This window comes from Natator depressus, chromosome 4 (genome assembly GCF_965152275.1).
Source record: "Natator depressus isolate rNatDep1 chromosome 4, rNatDep2.hap1, whole genome shotgun sequence".
NCBI classification, from domain to species: domain Eukaryota; kingdom Metazoa; phylum Chordata; order Testudines; family Cheloniidae; genus Natator; species Natator depressus.
In genome coordinates this window covers 3,260,733-3,280,277 of record NC_134237.1, presented here as the reverse complement: position 1 = coordinate 3,280,277, position 19,545 = coordinate 3,260,733, and the positions used below count along the sequence as shown (strand labels likewise).

At 48.7% G+C, this 19,545-nt stretch overlaps 1 protein-coding gene and 1 long non-coding RNA gene across 2 annotated transcripts in view; one reads left to right on the top strand and one right to left on the bottom strand.

The window, feature by feature from the left end:
• LOC141986128 (uncharacterized) overlaps window positions 1-15,388 on the bottom strand; it is a 65,323-nt gene extending 49,935 nt beyond the window's left edge. The window contains exons 1-2 of the long non-coding RNA XR_012639211.1: window positions 15,374-15,388; window positions 10,701-10,819 (exon numbers count right to left, since the gene is read on the bottom strand). This is a non-coding gene — a long non-coding RNA (uncharacterized LOC141986128). The remainder of the gene's footprint in view (window positions 1-10,700; window positions 10,820-15,373) is intronic.
• A 247-nt stretch (window positions 15,389-15,635) lies between these two features.
• Window positions 15,636-19,545, top strand: part of IGFBP7 (insulin like growth factor binding protein 7) — a 67,632-nt gene continuing 63,722 nt past the window's right edge. Inside the window, 1 exon segment of the mRNA XM_074950227.1 lies at window positions 15,636-16,050. Coding sequence (XP_074806328.1) covers window positions 15,636-16,050 — 415 coding nt within the window.

The window sequence follows — 19,545 nt, the reverse complement described above, 5'->3', positions numbered from 1 at the left end:
CCCAAAAGTCTCTCTCCTACAGAAAACGCATGGTAATAGTTCACCCCCTGTGGGGAGCAATTTTCATTTTGACAAGCCTATTAGTAAGATCTCAGCTGATACCTCTTGCTGTACTGAAAAGCAGATCTCAGGGATGCTATACGGTTACTGACTCAAGAGAATGGCTGTTTTCAGTAACACTCTGTTCTGATTTACTGCCATTCACAAACTCCCCATCCATATTCCCCATAACAAAAAGAGCCAACTCAGCATTAAATTTCATTATTAAATCCAGTGGTTCCCAAATTTGTTCCGCCGCTTGTGCAGGGAAAGCCTCTGGCGGCTCGCTGCTCCAGGCCACTGGGAGCTGCGGGAAGCATTGCGGGCTGAGGGACGTACTGGCCGCCGCTTCCAGCGGCTCCCATTGGCCTGGAGCAGCGAACCGCGGCCACTGGGAGCCACGATCGGCCAAACCTGCTGACGCGGCAGATAAACAAACCGGCCCGGCCCGGCCAGGGCTTCCCCTGCACAAGCGGCGGAACAAGTTTGGGAACCACTGATTTAATCTGTCCTTTTCTGAGCCCTATTCTGCAATTCTTACTCCTGCAAAACACCAAGTGAAATCAATGGCAGCTTGGCCTGGGTCACACCCTGAATCTACCATTTTAATTCACCCTAACATTTAGGGCAAGATCCTTCATCAAACAGTAGCAGAATCTTGCCCTTAACCATAATGATGCCTCATGGTGCTACCTGTTAATTTGCAAATAACTGGGCTAAATAAACACCTTGGCTTTATCTAGATACCGGGATGGACACAGTTATTACCTCAAATAGAAAGCAGCTTCAGGTCATCTAAATAACCACTCACCTAGATAAACAATACTCCCAGGCCCAGATTTATACATATGTATAAACACACACACACACACACACACGTACGTACGTACGTACATACGTATATGTGTGTGTGCGCGCGTATATATATATATATGAAGAAGTTACACTAACAGTTAAGATTTCAGTTAGGTGATGGTTTAGATAAATCACTGTTAGATAAATCACTTTCCCCCTCAAAACAGCCTGTCTAAGAAATATAGAATATGAGATCTTCAGAGGATGTTTAATGCAGCTCAGCACTTTCAAGCAGAGGTAAAATAGTATCAATTATGTACACTTCTGTTTTAAACACAGCAAAACATAAAATATTCAATTTAATTAAAACATAAAAAGAAAATGAGGTATCAATAGTACAAAGAGAAAAGAACAGAAATGTTGCAGTAATAATCATTTATATATCTAGATATGCTACATCAAAAAACTTTCAACAGTCAGTGAGAATATGGTAAAAAACAGCAACAAGGGGGGGGAAGGAATTGAAATTAGTGACATTTTTGTTTGCATTTAGCGGTTTCTAAAGAAATAGCATTAAAAATTTTAAAGCAACTTTTGTAATCAGAGTTTAGTGGCAGGATATTTACTTGAAAATAACACCAGATGTTCATTATTAAAACTTCCTTCATAACAGCTAAATCAAATTCTTGGGAATGCTTTAATGAGATAATTGACAATCTCTTTCTACAAAATAAATGCCTTGCAACACGGAAGAATGGAATTTTTTGTTCCGTCTCTGTATGAACTGACACATTTGTACTTCTTTCCCCTTTGACCCACGAAAATTAGCTACAGTTCATCTCTGAGTGTACGCTGGAGCTGCACAAGACTTTGTGGAGTGAAATCTGAAGCCAGACAAAACTTGTGGTTTCAGGTTCAGCTATGAAGCACAAGTGGATATAGGTTGGCTGAAAGGCCCACAGATCACACTTCATAGTAAGGGTATTGTAATGACAGTGTAATTACATTGCACTTAGAGCATAGTTACAGTGGGGCTTGCTTTTGGATTCCTGTTATTCATTATTATTGCGGCAGCACCTAGGGATCCCTGTTGTGCTGTAGACTATGCAAAAATGGGATAGGAGACAGTCTCTGCCCTGAGCAGCTTACACTCTGAACAGTCCAGACGGACACAGGCTTGGTGGGAAGGGATACTCAAGCAGTCTGATGGGCTGCAAAGAACATAAGAGTGCCATGCTTTGCTGGGGGGAAGAGAGGGCTGTGCAGGGTAGCTTCATTTTCTAAAACATGGAGGGCAAGGCAAGGCAAGGCAAGGCAGGCTAAGGGGACAGGACTGTGAGTGAGGGGCAGGAGGAAGCTGGAGCAAAACGTCCAATCAGCACGTGGGGATGAATGTCCAGAGTGGCATCATAAGAACCAGTTAGATACTGAGGACATCGACATCATCCTTGTGCACCAGTCCCTGCTTCCTTCAGTCCTGATGCCACCAGTGGCGTGGCCTCCCTTGCACAGTTCTGCCTAATTATCTCTAATTCATATTACATCCAAAGTAACTCCATTACAAGACTGTTACTGAAGTTGCAAAGTCAAGCACTCAAAAGTTAGGAATGCCAGCATTAAGGTATCTCTGCAAGCTTAATTTCCCCCCCCCACCCCCGGTGTGCATGCTGTATGATGCTGTCTGTAATTACATAATCACGTACTATTTTCCCCCACATTAGATCCTGCCTCATTCAGTGAATAGGCAGTGTAAGTGTGCGAGACTCAACCTTGCAGCACCTCCTGCTGGTGTCCTGGGAATTAACTCTACTTCCAGCCTTGGAGCACCCTCTGCAGGCCAGTGTCCCGCTTACGCTGGGCCACCATGTCCCTCCCCGACCTGGTGCCCCTCATACGCCGGGGTGCTACCCCCTGGCAGTAACCCCTCACTTGCAGGGTCTCCCCTCCGCAGGGAACCCCCACCCCCTCTCCCTACCTCACCTCAGTCGTAGGCTATTGCCAGTCACCAGCTAGCCCCCACGCCCTGGGCAGACTGCAGTATAAGCCACTCATCACTGACAAGGTTGGGTTTGGACCTGCTGCCTTTATTTAACCTTGGGCTGTCCCCTGCCATCCCAGTACCTGTTGGGCCTAATAATAGGCCACAGCCTGGGACTTTCCAACTCCTCAGGCCCTTCCCCAGCCCTGCTCCAATCTAGGTCCTCTGCCTAGGTCCCTCCCTCTCAGAAGCTAGAGAAAGTCTCTTGAGTTTCAGCCCAGCAGCCCCTTTATAGGGTCAGCCTAGCCTGTTTGGGGCATGGCCACAGCTGAGGCTGCCTCCCAATCAGCCCAGCCTAAGGCTCCCAGCCCTGGACCTCTCCAAGGGCTGTCTTTTAACCCCTTTGGGCCTGGAGCAAGTGACCACCCCGCTACAGGCAGCTACTCAATATTTCTGTTTATCCTCATTCAGCGTGTGGGGCCCTCAGCCTTATTTACCCCACGCCATTCTAACCCTGCACTGAATGCTGAATTAATTTCCTCCTGGCCATTTCTATGGAGCACATCATTATAGTATTTGAGAGTTTCCACAAATATTCATGAATCTATCTCCGCAACTCCCCTGTGAGAGTACATGGAATTATTAGCCCATTTTACATCTGTGGAACCAAGGCACTGAGAGATTAAGGCAAAAATTGTCAAAAAAGTGTCCACTAACAGTGGATGCCCCATTTGAGACAATTAGTTTCTGATTTTTCCAATTACTTAGAGTTTTTATATGCAGTGTAGTTGTAGCCATGTCGGTCCCAGGATATTAGACACAAGGTGGGTGAGATAATATCTTTTATTGGACCAACTTCTATTGGTGAGAAAGATGAGCTTTTGAGCTACACAGAGCTTTTCAGACAGCAAAATCCATACCTAAAGAAGAGCTCTGTGCAGCTAAAAGCTTGTCTCTCTCACCAACAGAAGTTGATCCAATAAAAACTATTACTTCACCCACCTTGTCTCTCTTAGAATTTTTACAGCACTTAATATGTTCACAGCACAGCCCCAATCTACTTCAATTGCAGTTGTTGGCACTCAGGAGTTCTAAAAATATGATCCCAGGTGTCTCAAGTTGGGCATCCAGAAAAGGAGGAAAGCACAGCAGCCGCCTGTGAAACGTTTGGGTTAAAAGTGACTTGCCTAGTATCACACAGAACTCTGTGGCAGAGGCAGGGATAGAATCCCCTTCTCTGGGGAAGCATTCATCTACCTGAACTGTGTCCTGGTCTACACTAGGAGTTGAGGTCGAATTTAGCAGCGTTAAATTGATTTAACCCTGCACCCGTCCAACCGACGAAGCCCTTTTTTCGACGTAAAGGGCTCTTAAAATCAATTTCCTTACTCCACCCCCGACAAGGGGATTAGGGCTTAAATCGGCCTTGCTGGGTTGAATTTGGGGTACTGTGGACACAATTAGATGGTATTGGCCTCCGGGAGCTATCCCAGAGTGCTCCATTGTGACCGCTCTGGACAGCACTCTCAACTCAGGTGCACTGGCCAGGTAGACAGGAAAAGGCCCGCAAACTTTTGAATTTCAATTTCCTGTTTGGCCAGCGTGGCAAGCTGCAGGTGACCATGCAGAGCTCACCATGACGGAGTCCCAGAATCGCAAAAGAGCTCCAGCATGGACCGAACGGGAGGTACGGGATCTGATCGCTGTATGGGGAGAGGAATCCGTGCTATCAGAACTATGTTCCACTTTTCGAAACGCCAAAACCTTTGTCAAAATCTCCCAGGGCATGAAGGACAGAGGCCATAATAGAGACCCGAAGCAGTGCCGCGTGAAACTTAAGAAGCTGAGGCAAGCCTACCAGAAAATGAGAGAGGCGAACGGCCGCTCCGGGTCAGAGCCCCAAACATGCTGCTTGGTTGGAAAGGACCTCAGGAGGTCATCTAGTCGAACTCCCTGCTCAAAGCAGGAGCAACCCCAACTAAATCATCCCAGCCAGGGCTTTGTCAAGCCTGACCTTAAAGACTTCTAAGGAAGGAGATTCCACCACCTCCCTAGGTAACGCATTCCAGAGCTTCACCACCCTCCTAGTGAAAAAGGTTTTCCTCAAATCCAACCTAAACCTTCCCCACTGCAACTTGAGACCATTACTCCTTGTTCTGTCATTTGCTACCACTGAGAACAGTCTAGAGCCATCCTCTTTGGAACCGCCTTTCAGGTAGTTGAAAGCAGCTATCAAATCCCCCCTCATTCTTCTCTTCCGCAGACTAAACAATCCCAGTTCCCTCAGCCTCTCCTCATAAGTCATGTGTTCCAGTCCCCTAATCATTTTTGTTGCCTTCCGCTGGACTCATTCCTATTTTTCCACATCCTTCTTGTAGTGTGGGGCCCAAAACCGGACACAGTACTCCAGATGAGACCTCACCAAAGTCGAATAGAGGGGAATGATCACATCCCTCGATCTGCTGGCAATGCCCCTACTTATATAGCTCAAAATGACATTGGCCTTCTTGGCAACAAGGGCACTCTGTTGACTCATATCCAGCTTCTCGTCCACTGTAACTCCTAGGTCCTTTTCGGCAGAACTGCTGCCTAGCCATTCAGTCCCTAGTCTGTAGCGGTGCATGGGATTCTTCCGTCCTAAGTGCAGGACTCTGCACTTGTCCTTGTTGAAGCTCATCAGATTTCTTTTGGCCCAATCCTCCAATTTGTCTAGGGCCCTCTGTATCCTATCCCTACCCTCCAGCGTATCTACCTCTCCTCCCAGTTTAGTGTCATCTGCAAACTTGCTGAGGGTGCAATCCACACCATCCTCCAGATCATTAAGGAAGATATCGAAAAAAAACCGGCCCGAGGACCAACCCTTGGGGCACTCCACTTGATACCGGCTTCCAACTAGACATGGAGCCATTGATCACTACCCGTTGAGCCCGACAGTCTAGCCAGCTTTCTATCCACCTTATCGTCCATTCATCCAGCCCATACTTCTTTAACTTGCTGGCAAGAATACTGTGGGAGACCATGTCAAAAGCTTTGCTAAGGTCAAGGAACAACATGTCCACTGCTTTCCCCTCATCCACAGAGCCAGTTATCTCGTCATAGAAGGCAATTAGATTAGTCAGGTATGACTTGTCCTTGGTGAATCCATGCTGACTGTTCCTGATCACTTTCCTCTCCTTGAAGTGCTTCAGAATTGATTCCTTGAGGACCTGCTCCATGATTTTTCCAGGGACTGAGGTGAGGCTGACTGGCCTGTAGTTCCCCGGATCCTCCTCCTTCCCTTTTTTAAAGATGGGCACTACATTAGCCTTTTTCCAGTCGTCCGGGACCTCCCCCGATCACCATGAGTTTTCAAAGATAATGGCCAATGGCTCTGCAATCACATCCGCCAACTCCTTTAGCACTCTCGGATGCAGCGCATCCGTCCCCATGGACTTGTGCTCGTCCAGTTTTTCTAAATAGTCCCGAACCACTTCTTTCTTCACAGAGGGCTGGTCACCTCCTCCCCATGCTGTGCTGCCCAGTGCAGCTGTCTGGGAGCTGAGCTTGTTCGTGAAGACAGAGGCAAAAAAAGCATTGAGTACATTAGCTTTTTCCACATCCTCTGTCACTAGGTTGCCTCCCTCATTCAGTAAGGGGCCCACACTTTCCTTGGCTTTCTTCTTGTTGCCAACATACCTGTAGAAACCCTTCTTGTTACTCTTAACATCTCTTGCTAGATGAAACTCCAGGTGTGATTTGGCCTTCCTGATTTCACTCCTGCATGCCCAAGCAATATTTTTATACTCTTCCCTGGTCATTTGTCCAATCTTCCACTTCTTGTAAGCTTCTTTTTTGTGTTTAAGATCAGCAAGGATTTCACTGTTAAGCCAAGCTGGTTGCCTGCCATACTTACTATTCTTTCTACACATCGGGATGGTTTGTCCCTGTAACCTCAACAAGGATTCTTTAAAATACAGCCAGCTCTCCTGGACTCCTTTCCCCTTCATGTTATTCTCCCAGGGGATCCTGCCCATCAGTTCCCTGAGGCTGTCAAAGTCTGCTTTTCTGAAGTCCAGGGTCCGTATTCTGCTGCTCTCCTTTCTACCCTGTGTCAGGATCCTGAACTCGACCATCTCATGGTCACTGCCTCCCAGGTTCCCATCCACTTTTGCTTCCCCAACTAATTATTCCCGGTTTGTGAGCAGCAGGTCAAGAAGTGCTCTGCCCCTAGTTGGTTCCTCCAGCACTTCCACCAGGAAATTGTCCCCTACACTTTCAAAAACTTCCTGGATTGTCTGTGCACCGCTATATTGCTCTCCCAGCAGATATCAGGGTGATTGAAGTCTCCCATGAGAACCAGGGCCTGCGATCTAGTAACTTCCGTGAGTTGCCGGAAGAAAGCCTCATCCACCTCATCCCCCTGGTCCGGTGGTCTATAGCAGACTCCCACCACGACATCACCCTTGTTGCTCACACTTCTAAACTTAATCCAGAGACACTCAGGTTTTTCTGCAGTTTCATACCGGAGCTCTGAGCAGTCATACTGCTCTCTTACATACAATGCAACTCCCCCACCTTTTCTGCCCTGCCTGTCGTCCCTGAACAGTTTATATCCATCCGTGACAGTACAGTTATCCCACCAAGTCTCTGTTATTCCAATCACATCATAATTCCTTGACCGTGCCAGGACTTCCAGTTCTCCCTGCTTGTTTCCCAGGCTTCTTGCATTTGTGTACAGGCACTTGAGATAACTTGCTGTTTGTCCTGCTTTCTTAGTATGAGGCAGGAGCCCTCCCCTTTCGTGCTCTCCTGCTCGTGCTTCCTCCCAGTATCCCACGTCCCCACTTACCTCAGGGCTTTGGTTTCCTTCCCCCGGTGAACCTAGTTTAAAGCCTTCCTCACTAGGTTAGCCAGCCTGCTTGCAAAGATGCTCTTCCCTCTCTTCGTTAGGTGGAGCCCGTCTCTGCCTAGCACTCCTCCTTGGAACACCATCCCATGGTCAAAGAATCCGAAGCCTTCTCTCTGACACCACTTGCGTAACCATTCGTTGACTTCCACGATTCAACGGTCTCTACTCAGGCCTTTTCCTTCCACGGGGAGGATGGACGAGAACACCACTTGTGCCTCATACTCCTTTATCCTTCTTCCCAGAGCCACATAGTCTGCAGTGATCTGCTCAAGGTCATTCTTGGCAGTATCATGGTGCCCACGTGGAGAAGAAGAAAGGGGTAGCGATTATACAACTTAGCATAATAAATACATATAAGCTACCACTGAGATCTAAGTGATCTAACTCAGTGGTTCGCAACCAGGGGTCTGGACCCCCTCGGGGGCCACGAGCAGTTTTCAGGGGCTCTGCCAAAATAAACCAGAGAGCAGGGCCAGTGTTAGACTTGCTGGGGCCCAGGCACAATGCTGAAGCCCAAGCCCCACTGCCCAGAGTTGAAGCCAAAGCCTGAGCAACTTAGCTTTGCAGGGCCACCTGTGGCATCACGCTCTGAGTCATTGCCCTGCTTGCTATCCTCTAATTCTGGCCCTGGCTTTTAATTGACTTGATATGCAGAAATCAGCTGTTGTGGCACAGGTGGGCCATGGAATTTTTATAGCCTCCTGGGGCAGGAGAGAGGGCTCAGAAAGAAAAAGGTTGAGAGCCTCTGGTCTAATTTACAGAGGCCTCTCCAGGACTTTCTATGGGCTACAGAGCAGCCCAGAATCCCCTGTATTTCTCAATACTGTGTTACTCTCTCTCCTTGTCCCTACAAACCCCATCCAGCCTTTTAGATAGGAGGCTATAGTGGGACCTGTACATCAACCATGAACAACTCCCACACTGCAGGGATTTCCCCTCAGCCACTTGCGGTTTTTTTACAGCAGGGGGCAGAATCAGCACTTAGGAATTTTGAGCCTGTTTGAACTGAGAATATGAAACATTTAAAATCAGGAGAGGATTTTTATATTTCAGACAAAACAACTAATGAAATAAATATGTTTTTTGTGGTCGTCTGTGTAATACTGGTTTTCCCCAATGTTTCCATCCTCCTCCCAAATAACTTAATAATGCCATTTTGTATTTGCTTTACTTCTTCATTTTATGCTACTTAAATGGAGGAGGAGGAGGAAGGATGGTCCAGTGGTCAGGGCACTCGCTAGTACTTGAGAGATCTGAGTGTAAGTCCCTACTGCTTTGCCACAGACTGCATTTGTGACCTTGGGCAAGTCACTTAGTCTGTCTTTTCCTCATCTGAAAGTGGGGATAAACACATTAAAGGTGAGGTGCTCAGATAATGCAGTAATGGGTAGCAGATAAGTAGAATGCAGTGCCCTACATAACATTTGCAATGTAAGGGCTCGAACCTGCCCTTCCCCTTGCTCATATTAGTATTCAGAGTAGCAGCATTACCTTCAGTGGAAACACACAAGCAAGCACTGTACTGCTGAGGAAGGCCTTACAGGGTTGGACTCACATGTTTATACAAACATTTGAGATGATAGCTTGTCTGCCCACAACATGCAAAGTATAATGTACATTTCAATAGTGTTCTCATTAAAAGTGTACTACAAATAATATTTTTACACTGGCTACCAAATTCAATTGGTTTGGAAGTAAGTTCAAGATACATATTACTAAGAGAAACAGGAAACTAGAACCACCAGGTCAAACAAGGAAATCTGACAAGACACTAGGACTCCTTCCACCCAAAGCCTGACAGAGTGCTGTCAGGACTGAAGTGCACTTGCATCCTATTTAATATGAAAATTAAGAGACTTTGAGGAGGAAGGAAAAACAGGAAACTCATTGATGTCATTCCCCATGTCTGAGCTTGGAGCTGTATCATGTTTTTTCCCCCTCCAAATACAAACAGAAACATGCTGTTTGAATTATTGTGTTGCACCAACATTAAATTGCTGTTAGCGGGATTCAGTTTAGTAAGCCACTGCTGATTGATAAAATATATTGGGGTTTGCTACCCAAGGAATGTAAGGAGAAATGATATTCCAGCTGAATGCCGGCTGAAGCAATGTAAAGATATCATAAACTGTGAGAGGGAAGGTTGAGTATTGGCATGGAACTGTGGGAGGATGAGAGAGGTGCACTGTGTGTGACGTTCCACCCCATTTATACAGGGTAAAATGGTCTGACCCATGCAGAAAAGTCTTCAAGGCAGGCCTACATATTGCTGCAACAATAGCATTCATATGCACTTACTCTCTCATTAGCAATGGCTCTTTGACACAGATTGCTCCTGCTAGAAGCCACAACAACCTGCATGAGAGAAGGATGCTGTTCTCATTGGCATCACAGGGATTCATACTGTCAGATACCAAGACTTGGAGGGGCAAGCCAAGTGGTCAGAGCAATGGTAGTCTGGACATGTGGTTGGTGTGGTGGCAGCTGGGCCAGGAACTGGTCAGAAGGTCAGAGCCACAGTCAGGAGTCAGAGTAGCAGCCGTGTTAGTCTGTATTCACAAAAAGAAGAGGAGTACTTGTGGCACCTTAGAGACTAACAAATTTATTTGAGCATAAGCTTTTGTGAGCTACGCCTGTAGCTCACAAAAGCTTATGCTCAAATAAATTTGTTAGTCTCTAAGGTGCCACAAGTACTCCTCTTCTTTTAGTCAGGAGTCAAGAGAGGTTCAGAACAAAGAAAGGATAGGGCTGAGAGCCAGGCTGCAGCAAGAACAAGGCTGAAGCATGGCTGAGACCTGGGGAGTCTGTCACTACTATCTGGCAGGGGAGAGTTCCAAACCATGAAATGACTCTGAGCAGACTGACCTGCTGTTTCCCCACTGAGGCTTATATACCTGCCCTGAGAGTCACCAGCTCCTGACCTGTGGATTGGCCTAACACAGGAATGACTCATCACTGAATGTGACGTAATCAGGCTCAAATTCAGAGAACACTCATTACCTGACATCACCCCTTCCGCCCCAAGGATGGTTCCCAAACATTCTTGGACCCAGCTTGTCGGGATGCCTTTGATGGAATTCCAAAAGGTGGTCGGGTGCATGTATGCCCATTACTTCTTTCTGCAGTGGATAAGAACAATTTAGCATCTTTCTTTTTCTAACAACTTTTTATTTACTTAGAGACTATTATCATGTCCCCACTTAGTCTTCTCTTCTCCAGACTAAACAAACTCTCTGAGTTTCCTAAAGTCTGCCTCCTTGAAGTCCAATGTCTTTATTTTGCTGTTTTCCCTCCTACCACTCTTTAGAACAGGGGTAGGCAAACTTTTTGGGCCGAGGGCCACATCTGGGTGGGGAAATTGTATGCAGGGCCGGGGCAGGGCGTTGGGGTGCGGGAGGGAGTGTCGGGTGTGGGAGGGGGTGCGATGTGCAGGAGCGGGCTCAGGACAAGGAATTGGGGCAGAGGAAGGGTGTGGGGTGTATGAGGAGGCTCAGGGAAGGGGGTTGGGGTGCAGGAGGGGTATGGAGTACAGGAGGGGGCTCAGGGTAGGGGTGCAAGAGGGGTGTGGACTGTGGGAGGGAGCTCAGGGCAGAAGGTTGGGGTGCAGGAGGGGTGCGACAGGGGGATCAGAGCAAGGAGTTGGGGTGCAGGAGGGATTTGGGGTGCAGGAGGGGGCTCAGGGCAGAGGGTGCAGGGTGCAGCAGGGGGCTCAGGGCAGAGGGTGCAGGAGGGGTGCAAGGTGCAGGCAGGGTGCTTAGGGCAGGGAGTTGGGGGGAGGGGTGCAGGAGAAATTTGGGCTCCGACCCGGTGCCGCTTACCTAAAGTGGCTCTGGGGTGGCAGCGGCACACCCTGGGGCCAGGGCAGGCTCCCTGCATGCCTGCCCTGGCCCCACACCATGCCGCTCCGGGAAGTGGCCAGAAACACATCCCTGCGGGGAGGGGAGGTGCACAGGGCTCTGCACACTGCCCTTGCCATGCCTCCAGGTACCTCCCCCGAAGCTCCCATTGGCCGCAGTTCACCATTCCAGGCCAATGGGAGCTGTTGGGGGTGGTGCCTGGAGCCAAGGGCAACGCACAGAGCCCTCTACCCCCCCCCCCCATCCCGGGGCCCCAGGGACATGGTGCCAGCAGCTTCTGAGAGTGGCCCGGCACCTGTGGTACCATGGGGGGCAATCCCGCAGGCTGGATCCAAAGCCCTGAGGGGCTGGATCTGGCCCGCGGGCCGTACTTTGCCCATCCCTGCTTTAGAATCATGAGCTCCATCATTTCATGATCACTTTCACCTAAGGTGAACTGATTTTCAATGAAAGTTGAAATCTGAGATTTAGGCACACCACCTTTGAGGATCTGAGCCTTACTGTCTGTCTTTCTTAGTGTTCTTTGTTGTTTCGTTGTTTGCTTGATTTTTCTCATACTCTTTGCCCATTTCTCTCTCCCCCCACTTCCACTTCCACCTTCTCCTTCCTTCCTACACCCATCTCTGTCCTTTCTCCATTTCATTTTCCCACTTCCTTTTCCCAGCCTAACCCTCTCCCTATACTACCAGCAGGAGAGCTCTCATACCAAAGGTCCCACTCCTTAAGCATTTATCCATAGACAGCCTCTGCTCCCTGCTCTGCATCTGCATTTCTCCAAGTGGGACCAGGGGTCAGAGGCAGAGGAGAAAAAACACTGCACAAGGATCCTTGCTGTGAAACTCCCACACTGTCAACAGCAGTATGCATGAGAAGATCCACCATTCCCAGTCAGATTGTTGAGTCTGGGAAACTTACCACATCCCAGGTCCTTGTGAGCAAAGACCAGCTATCAGCACTAAGAATGTGCTCAACACTGTTGTTAAGGTTCCTCCCCCACTCTGAACTCTAGGGTACAGATGTGGGACCTGCATGAAAACCTCCTAAGCTTACTTTCACCAGCTTAGGTTAAAACTTCCCCAAGGTACAAATTAATTTTACCCTTTGCCCTTGGAATTTCCACTGCCACCACCAAACTTTAACTGGGTTTACTGGAAAACTTAGTTTGGACATGTCTTTCCCCCCAAAATCCTCCCAACCCTTGCACCCCACTTCCTGGGGAAGGTTTGGTAAAAATCCTCACCAATTTGCATAGGTGACCACAGACCCAAACCCTTGGATCTTAGAACAACGAAAAAGCATTCAGTTTTCTTACAAGAAGACTTTTAATAAAAGTAAAGGAATCACCTCTGTAAAATCAGGATGGTAGATACCTTACAGGGTAATTAGATTCAAAACAGAGAGAATCCCTCTAGGCAAAACCTTAAGTTACAAAAAAGACACACAGACAGGGATAGTCATTCTATTCAGCACAGTTCTTTTCTCAGCCATTTAAAGAAATCATAATCTAACACATACCTAGCCAGATTACTTACTAAAAGTTCTAAGACTCCATGCCTGTTTTGTCCCTGGCAAAAACAGCATACAGACAGACCTAGACCCTTTGTTTCTCTCCCTCCTCCCAGCTTTTGAAAGTATCTTGTCTCCTCATTGGTCATTTTGGTCAGCTGCCAGCGAGGTTACCTTTAGCTTCTTAACCCTTTACAGGTGAGAGGATTTTTCCTCTGGCCAGGAGGGATTTTTAAAGGGGTTTACCCTTCCCTTTATATTTATGACAACTATAAAAGCATAGAAAATTATATGGGCTCGGATTCCCAAAGGTACGTAAGTGCCTAACTCCCATTGAAATCAGTTAGAGATCGGTGCATAAATACCTTTCAGGTTCTGGGCTATGGTCCCTGCTCCAAGGAGTCAATCTAGCTAGACACAATCCAATCCAGAGATATTATACATATAATACATACACATGGGAACACACAAAATACATAGGCTGATGAACAAACCTGATGAATTACTTTTAAATGTATATTCAGTGTTTGGTGCGTAATACTGAAAGGCTGTACAGAAAAGAAAATCTATTTTAAGGAAGGTTAGGAAAGTACAGAGGGAAGTTGGTCGGTGAACAAGGCACACCACCTATATTTTATGTTTGCTCAACACATGAACTTTAGCATACAGACTTTCAGGCCCAAACGTTTCCATTTTCAAGTGAGAGAGCATAATTTTTTGTAACTGGACATGTTTTTATGATTTGCATTGACACAGTGCCCAGATATTCATTGCAGGGCAGATTATATGAGTAAAATCATATGAAAGCCACGCACAGAGGATGCTCTCTCAGTATGTAGTGATGGCAGGTGAGTAAATTAAGATGTTTTTCATATCCTATTTTAAATCACTTATGAAAATGTGTTGTTGCAACTTCTGTGACCATCATAAATCCCCCAGACACAATTCAGCACAACTGAAGTACACAACACAACTGCTTAGCCATGTTAGGTATTGCAGAGATGGGACATATATAGACAGCAGTGACTATTAACTAGTGCTAATGATGCCTTTCATGTCTATTTTCAGAGTAGCAGGCCTGTTAGTCTGTATTCGCAAAAAGAAAAGGAGTACTTGTGGCACCTTAGAGATTTGTTAGTCTCTAAAGTGCCATAAGTACTCCTTTTCTTTTCATGTCTATGCATGTGGTGCTTGATTCCACACCCACTAAAATCAATGGCACAGCTCCTACTGGCTGCAGAATGGGACTCAGGGGCCAGGAAAAACAAAACAACATGAAAACAATTAAAAAGAAACGATAAGATTAAGTAAGGAAAGCTTAGAACCTGGTTACCAGGGAAATTTCCTGAAATGGTTAGTGCTACCAGACTGGAATAGTCTCTTAAGGGAAGTGGTAGAAGCCACATTACTTGAGACATTTAAAACTAGACTAGAGGATGTACTGGAAAATATAGTGTAGATAACAATCTTGTGCTGGCCCCAGGAACAGGACTTTTCCATTTCTGTGCTTCCATGAGACTCTGAACACTTATTTGGACTCTGTACTTCTTTATCAGCATATGAATGTGGTAATTTTCAAAAAGTTCAGTAACATTGTTTATTACAAGCCCTTGTTTCCTCTCTACCCACCTCCAAACACATGGAACGTGGAAGACAGCAAAGACACCATTTTGCAGTGAATCTTTTCTCTTTTACAGTTACCATATTTTAAAACTTGCCACTAATTTTAAAAGACAAGGTGAAATAAGGAGAGACACTCTAGATCCAATTTTTAGATGTTCTTTCAATGTTTCTTCAGCGTTTAACAGCACTTGGGAAAGCACCCACTGGCTTCTGTTGTGAAGGGAATGAAGTTTAATGAAGAGCGGGTGACCACCCCGGAGTTATGCGCAGCTGCTGTTTTGTTTCCAGGCTGAGGCAGCGAGTGATGCTCTCACACTGATCCTTCCCTGGGAGTGGGGCAGGCTACCTCATTCAGCTGAGCAGGGTTGTGATGAATGTAAATGCCTTCCTTATCTGCTAGATGCACTGGCAGTGTTGTAGCCCTGCGGGTCCCAGGACATTAGACTGACAAGGTGAGGGAGTTAATTATCTTTTACTGGACCAATCTCTGCTGGTGAGAGGGACAAGCCTTGGCGTTACACAGAGGCCGAGCTCCGCAGGAGACGAGCTCTGTGTAGCTCCAGCGCGGGTCCGGCTCACCAGCAGAAGTTGGTCGGAGAAAAGCCATCACCTCCCGCGCCTGGGGTCTCCCTCACCAGCTGAGACGCCAAAGCGGCGTGTGGGGACGCGGCTGGGGGGAAGCCCTACCTGAGGCTCGGCTCACCGCAGGGACCGCGCTGCCTGCCTCCCACGACATGAACTAGCATTTCCCCAGGGGGGCTGTGCCCGCGGGGCACTGCGGGGGTGGGGGCAGGGCCGGCCGTCCCCCGCGGGGCTAGGGGAGGGAGGAGCGGTCCATGTGCGGGTGCGGGGGGGTCCGCAGGCTCCGGGGCGGGCGGAGGGAGGGGTTTGTGGTGCGGGCCCAGGCCGGCCCCCGCCGGGCGGCTCCAGTCCCGTCCCGTCCCGCGCCATGCTACGGCTGCTCAGCGCCTGCCTGCTGCTGCTCGGGGCGCGCCCGGCCGCGGGCCAGGAGCCTTCGGGCGCCGCCTGCGGGCCCTGCCTGCCGGCGCTGTGCCCGGCGCTGCCCGCGCGGGGCTGCGCGCTGGGCCGCGCGCGGGACGCCTGCGGCTGCTGCTGGCGTTGCGCGCGCGGCGAGGGCGAGCCGTGCGGGGCGGGCGCGCGCTGCGCCGCGGGGCTGGAGTGCGCCCCCCGCCCGGGCCGCGCCGGGCCGCCCGCCCTGTGCGTCTGCAAGAGCCGCTACCCCGTCTGCGGCAGCGACGGCGTCACCTACCCCAGCGCCTGCCGCCTGCGCGCCGCCGCCCTCAGCGCCCAGCGCCGCGGCCAGCGCGGGCCCAGCCTGCGCCGCAAGGGGGCCTGCGAGCAAGGTGCGGGCTGAGGTACCGGGGCGGGGGGCGCGGGGCGGGGTCATGGCAGGGGGCGCTGTGCGGGGACATGGCATGGGGCGCTGTGCGGGGACATGGTGGGGGCAGGGGGCGCTGTGCGGGGTGTTGGCAGGGGGCGCTGTGCGAGGTCATTGTGGGGGCAGGGGGCGCTGTGCGGGGTCATTGTGGGGGCATGGGGCGCTGTGCGGGGTCACGGCAGGGGGCGCTGTGCGGGGTCATGGTGGGGGCATGGGGCGCTGTGCGGGGTCATGGTGGGAGCAGGGGGTACTGGTTGGGGTCACTCGGAGCTGAGTTGCCTGGGGGCAGGGGGCGCTGTGCGGGGTCATTGTGGGGGCAGGGGGTGCTGTGCAGGGTCACGGCAGGGGGCGCTGTGCGGGGTCATGGCGGGGGGCACTATGCGGGGTCATGGTGGAAGCAGGGGGCGCTCGGAGCTGAGTTGCTTGGGGGCAGGGGCCGCTGTGTGGGGTCATTGTGGGGGCAGGGGGCGCTGTGCGGGGTCACGGCAGGGGGTGCTGTGCGGGGTCATGGTGGGGACATGGGCACTGTGCGGGGTCATGGCAGGGGGCGCTGTGCGGGGTCATGGTGGGAGCAGGGGGTACTGGTCGGGGTCACTCGGAGCTGAGTTGCCTGGGGGCAGGGGCCGCTGTGCGGGGTCATTGTGGGGGCAGGGGGCGCTGTGCGGGGTCATGGCGGGGGGCACTATGCGGGGTCATGGTGGGAGCAGGGGGCGCTCGGAGCTGAGTTGCTTGGGGGCAGGGGCTGCTGTGCGGGGTCATTGTGGGGGCAGGGGGCACTATGCGGGATCACGGCAGGGGGTGCTGTGCAGTGTCATGGTAGGGGCAGGGGGCGCTGTGCGGGATCGTGGCAGGGGGCACTTTGCGGGGTCATGGTGGGAGCAGGGGATGCTGTGCGGGGTCACTAGGAGCTGAGTTGCATAGGGTCATGGAATGGGCATGGGACTGATGTTTGGGGCTACGAAGGGCTGAGTTTCTCAGTGGTTCCAGTGGGAGGAAGTTGGCCAGGGCATAAGGGGCTGCCAGGGATTGTGGACCAGCCTGGGGCAGAGAGATGCATATTCTGAGGAGACATATTCTGAACATCTCTAGCAAGCTTACTGAGCTGAAAAGCTCAGCTAGGATCCCATCTTTGGGCACCTGGTGTAGTGGTGAGGCTGGCTTGCACTGCAGGGCAAGTGTTATTGATGCATCAGTGCCAGGCCTTCCCAGGACATTTCCAAGGACCTGTATTCTTGGGATGGTTTTCAATGCATATTCTTCAGGCATGAACTTAGTGCTGGATTTCTGGTTTTGTGTACACTAGTTAGAGTAATGGTGGGAGAGATCCCAAAATCTTCTCAGACAAGATCTAAATCTAACACAGATGTATGCTGTGGCAAAATTAGAATACCTAATTCACCCCCATTGTATCTCCACCAGTAGTAGCATAGACTGAGCTTAGGTGTTGTCTAAACCTGCCCAAACCCACCAGATACCTGCCTTCACCGTTGCTTCTGCTGTTACTACCAATGGCAGCACTGCCCAAGGGACCCTGTTTTTGCCAGTAGACAGACACTACTTGGAGTTGGATTAATGCCCTGTGCCCTCCCCTGGACGTCAGCGAATTTGTCCTATGATGGTGTACAACGGAATCTCTATATTGGAGATCTTGGGTGCACATAGGTGGTGGGCTAGGGGAACAGTAGTGGAGAGGGGAATTATTCATGAAAGTCCTAAACAGAGGAAGATGGGGATTCAAGTGTCCTGTATAACACCAGAGTCCAAGAGATTTCATTTCCCCTACACTCATTCCTGGGTATAAATTTTCATATCTCTTCCCCCACCCACACTTTACCAATCTCTATAGTAGTTATTTTTTAAAATGAACGAACCATCAGTACAAACAATGGGATGCTGTTCCCCAAAGCAAGCTCAGTTTGGCGGGGTATAGCGGCTTCTCTACAGTTTCTTAGCAGGGTTTTGTTTTATTTTCATTGTTTTTTCAGTAGCCTTCACGATTCCATCTGAGGACTGTTCTCAGTCCACAGATTCAGAGAAGAGTAAGCCATTCATTCTTTTTGTTAATGTACAGTACAGAATCTAATACAGTATCTTGATTGTCTGCTTCCTAATCTTTTGTATAAAACTATCCTGTAGCACCTGGTATCAGGTGCAAATGGGAGGGACAAAGTTGCAGTTATTTAACTAGCTCATCTCCTTTCTGTTCCTTCTCCCCAACTAACTGTCAATGTAAACTAGATGAATTATTACCCTATTTTACAGCAGGATCTCCAGAAATCCCAAGAAGAATGCAAATAATCAAAATAAGTCAACTAAACGAACGCTACAAGTAGCATTTTTCTGAATTATTACAATGATTTTAAGTGGAAAGCTAATATCAGATCATTCATAGTTTAGTTACAAGCTTAGAAAGGAAAGCTAAAGCAATAAACCCTTTTTCAAGGGAATTTATTGCTTTTAAATGTGATATGTATTTAACTGGGTAATATAGTATCAACTGCAGAACATATCCTAATGTTGCTGATACATGTTTCAGAAGAATTTTTTTAGTTGGTTTGCTTAAGAAACCTGATGTTGATCATATATCAAGGATTTAATTATCCCAATCAAAATCCAAAGATCAGCAGGGAAAATTGAAAAAAATCATGTTGTAGTATGAATTATGTACTCTGTGGATGTTGTCTAATTTCTCTTGGTAATTTCATGAAAACAAATTGTGTTGAGCACTTCAATATACACAATTTAAAAAGGGAAAGTCATTCTGGAATCATAGTTACATATAGCAAGAGCCAAAAGGATAGTTGCAAATGTAGTTTGAAACAGTCTTATTCCACGTAACTTAAGAGCTGATTGTAGCATTGAAAACGTCAGTTGATATTTCCTATATTAGCATGCCTTATGGGTCTTATCCAAAGCCCATTGAAGTTGGTGCATGTCAGCACACTTTGGATCTGGTCCTATGTCAGCAGTTTGAGGTATATTCTCAAATGAATGCAGAAAGCTTTCGCCATGTAACTTGTTAACAAGAGGGTAAAGCATTTTGCATGTTAGGGCCAACATTTTAAAAATATGACCTGTAATTTTGGGTGCTTACATTTTGGGATGTCCAACTTTACTTTTAGAAGAGCTGAGCACCCACTGGTGCATATTTTTTAAAATCATGCCCAAGGTGTGTAAAGCTAGTCTCTCAAAAATTGAAAATCTGGTTCATTGGGACACTAATTAAAAAGCAAAATGGACCTCAGACCACCTTAAGTGGGTTTTTAGGACACTATGAGACACATGGAATCTCCTGAATAGGGAGCAAGAAACATGGGAAAAGGCTTTCCATGTCACAGAAACACACACAGCCTCAGAAATGAAGCCACCAGAGCTTTTCATCAGCTGTTCTCTGTTGGGCTCTGGCTGACATGGAACCACCTAACCTGGCTTTTCATGCCTTGAGTGAATTCTCCCAACC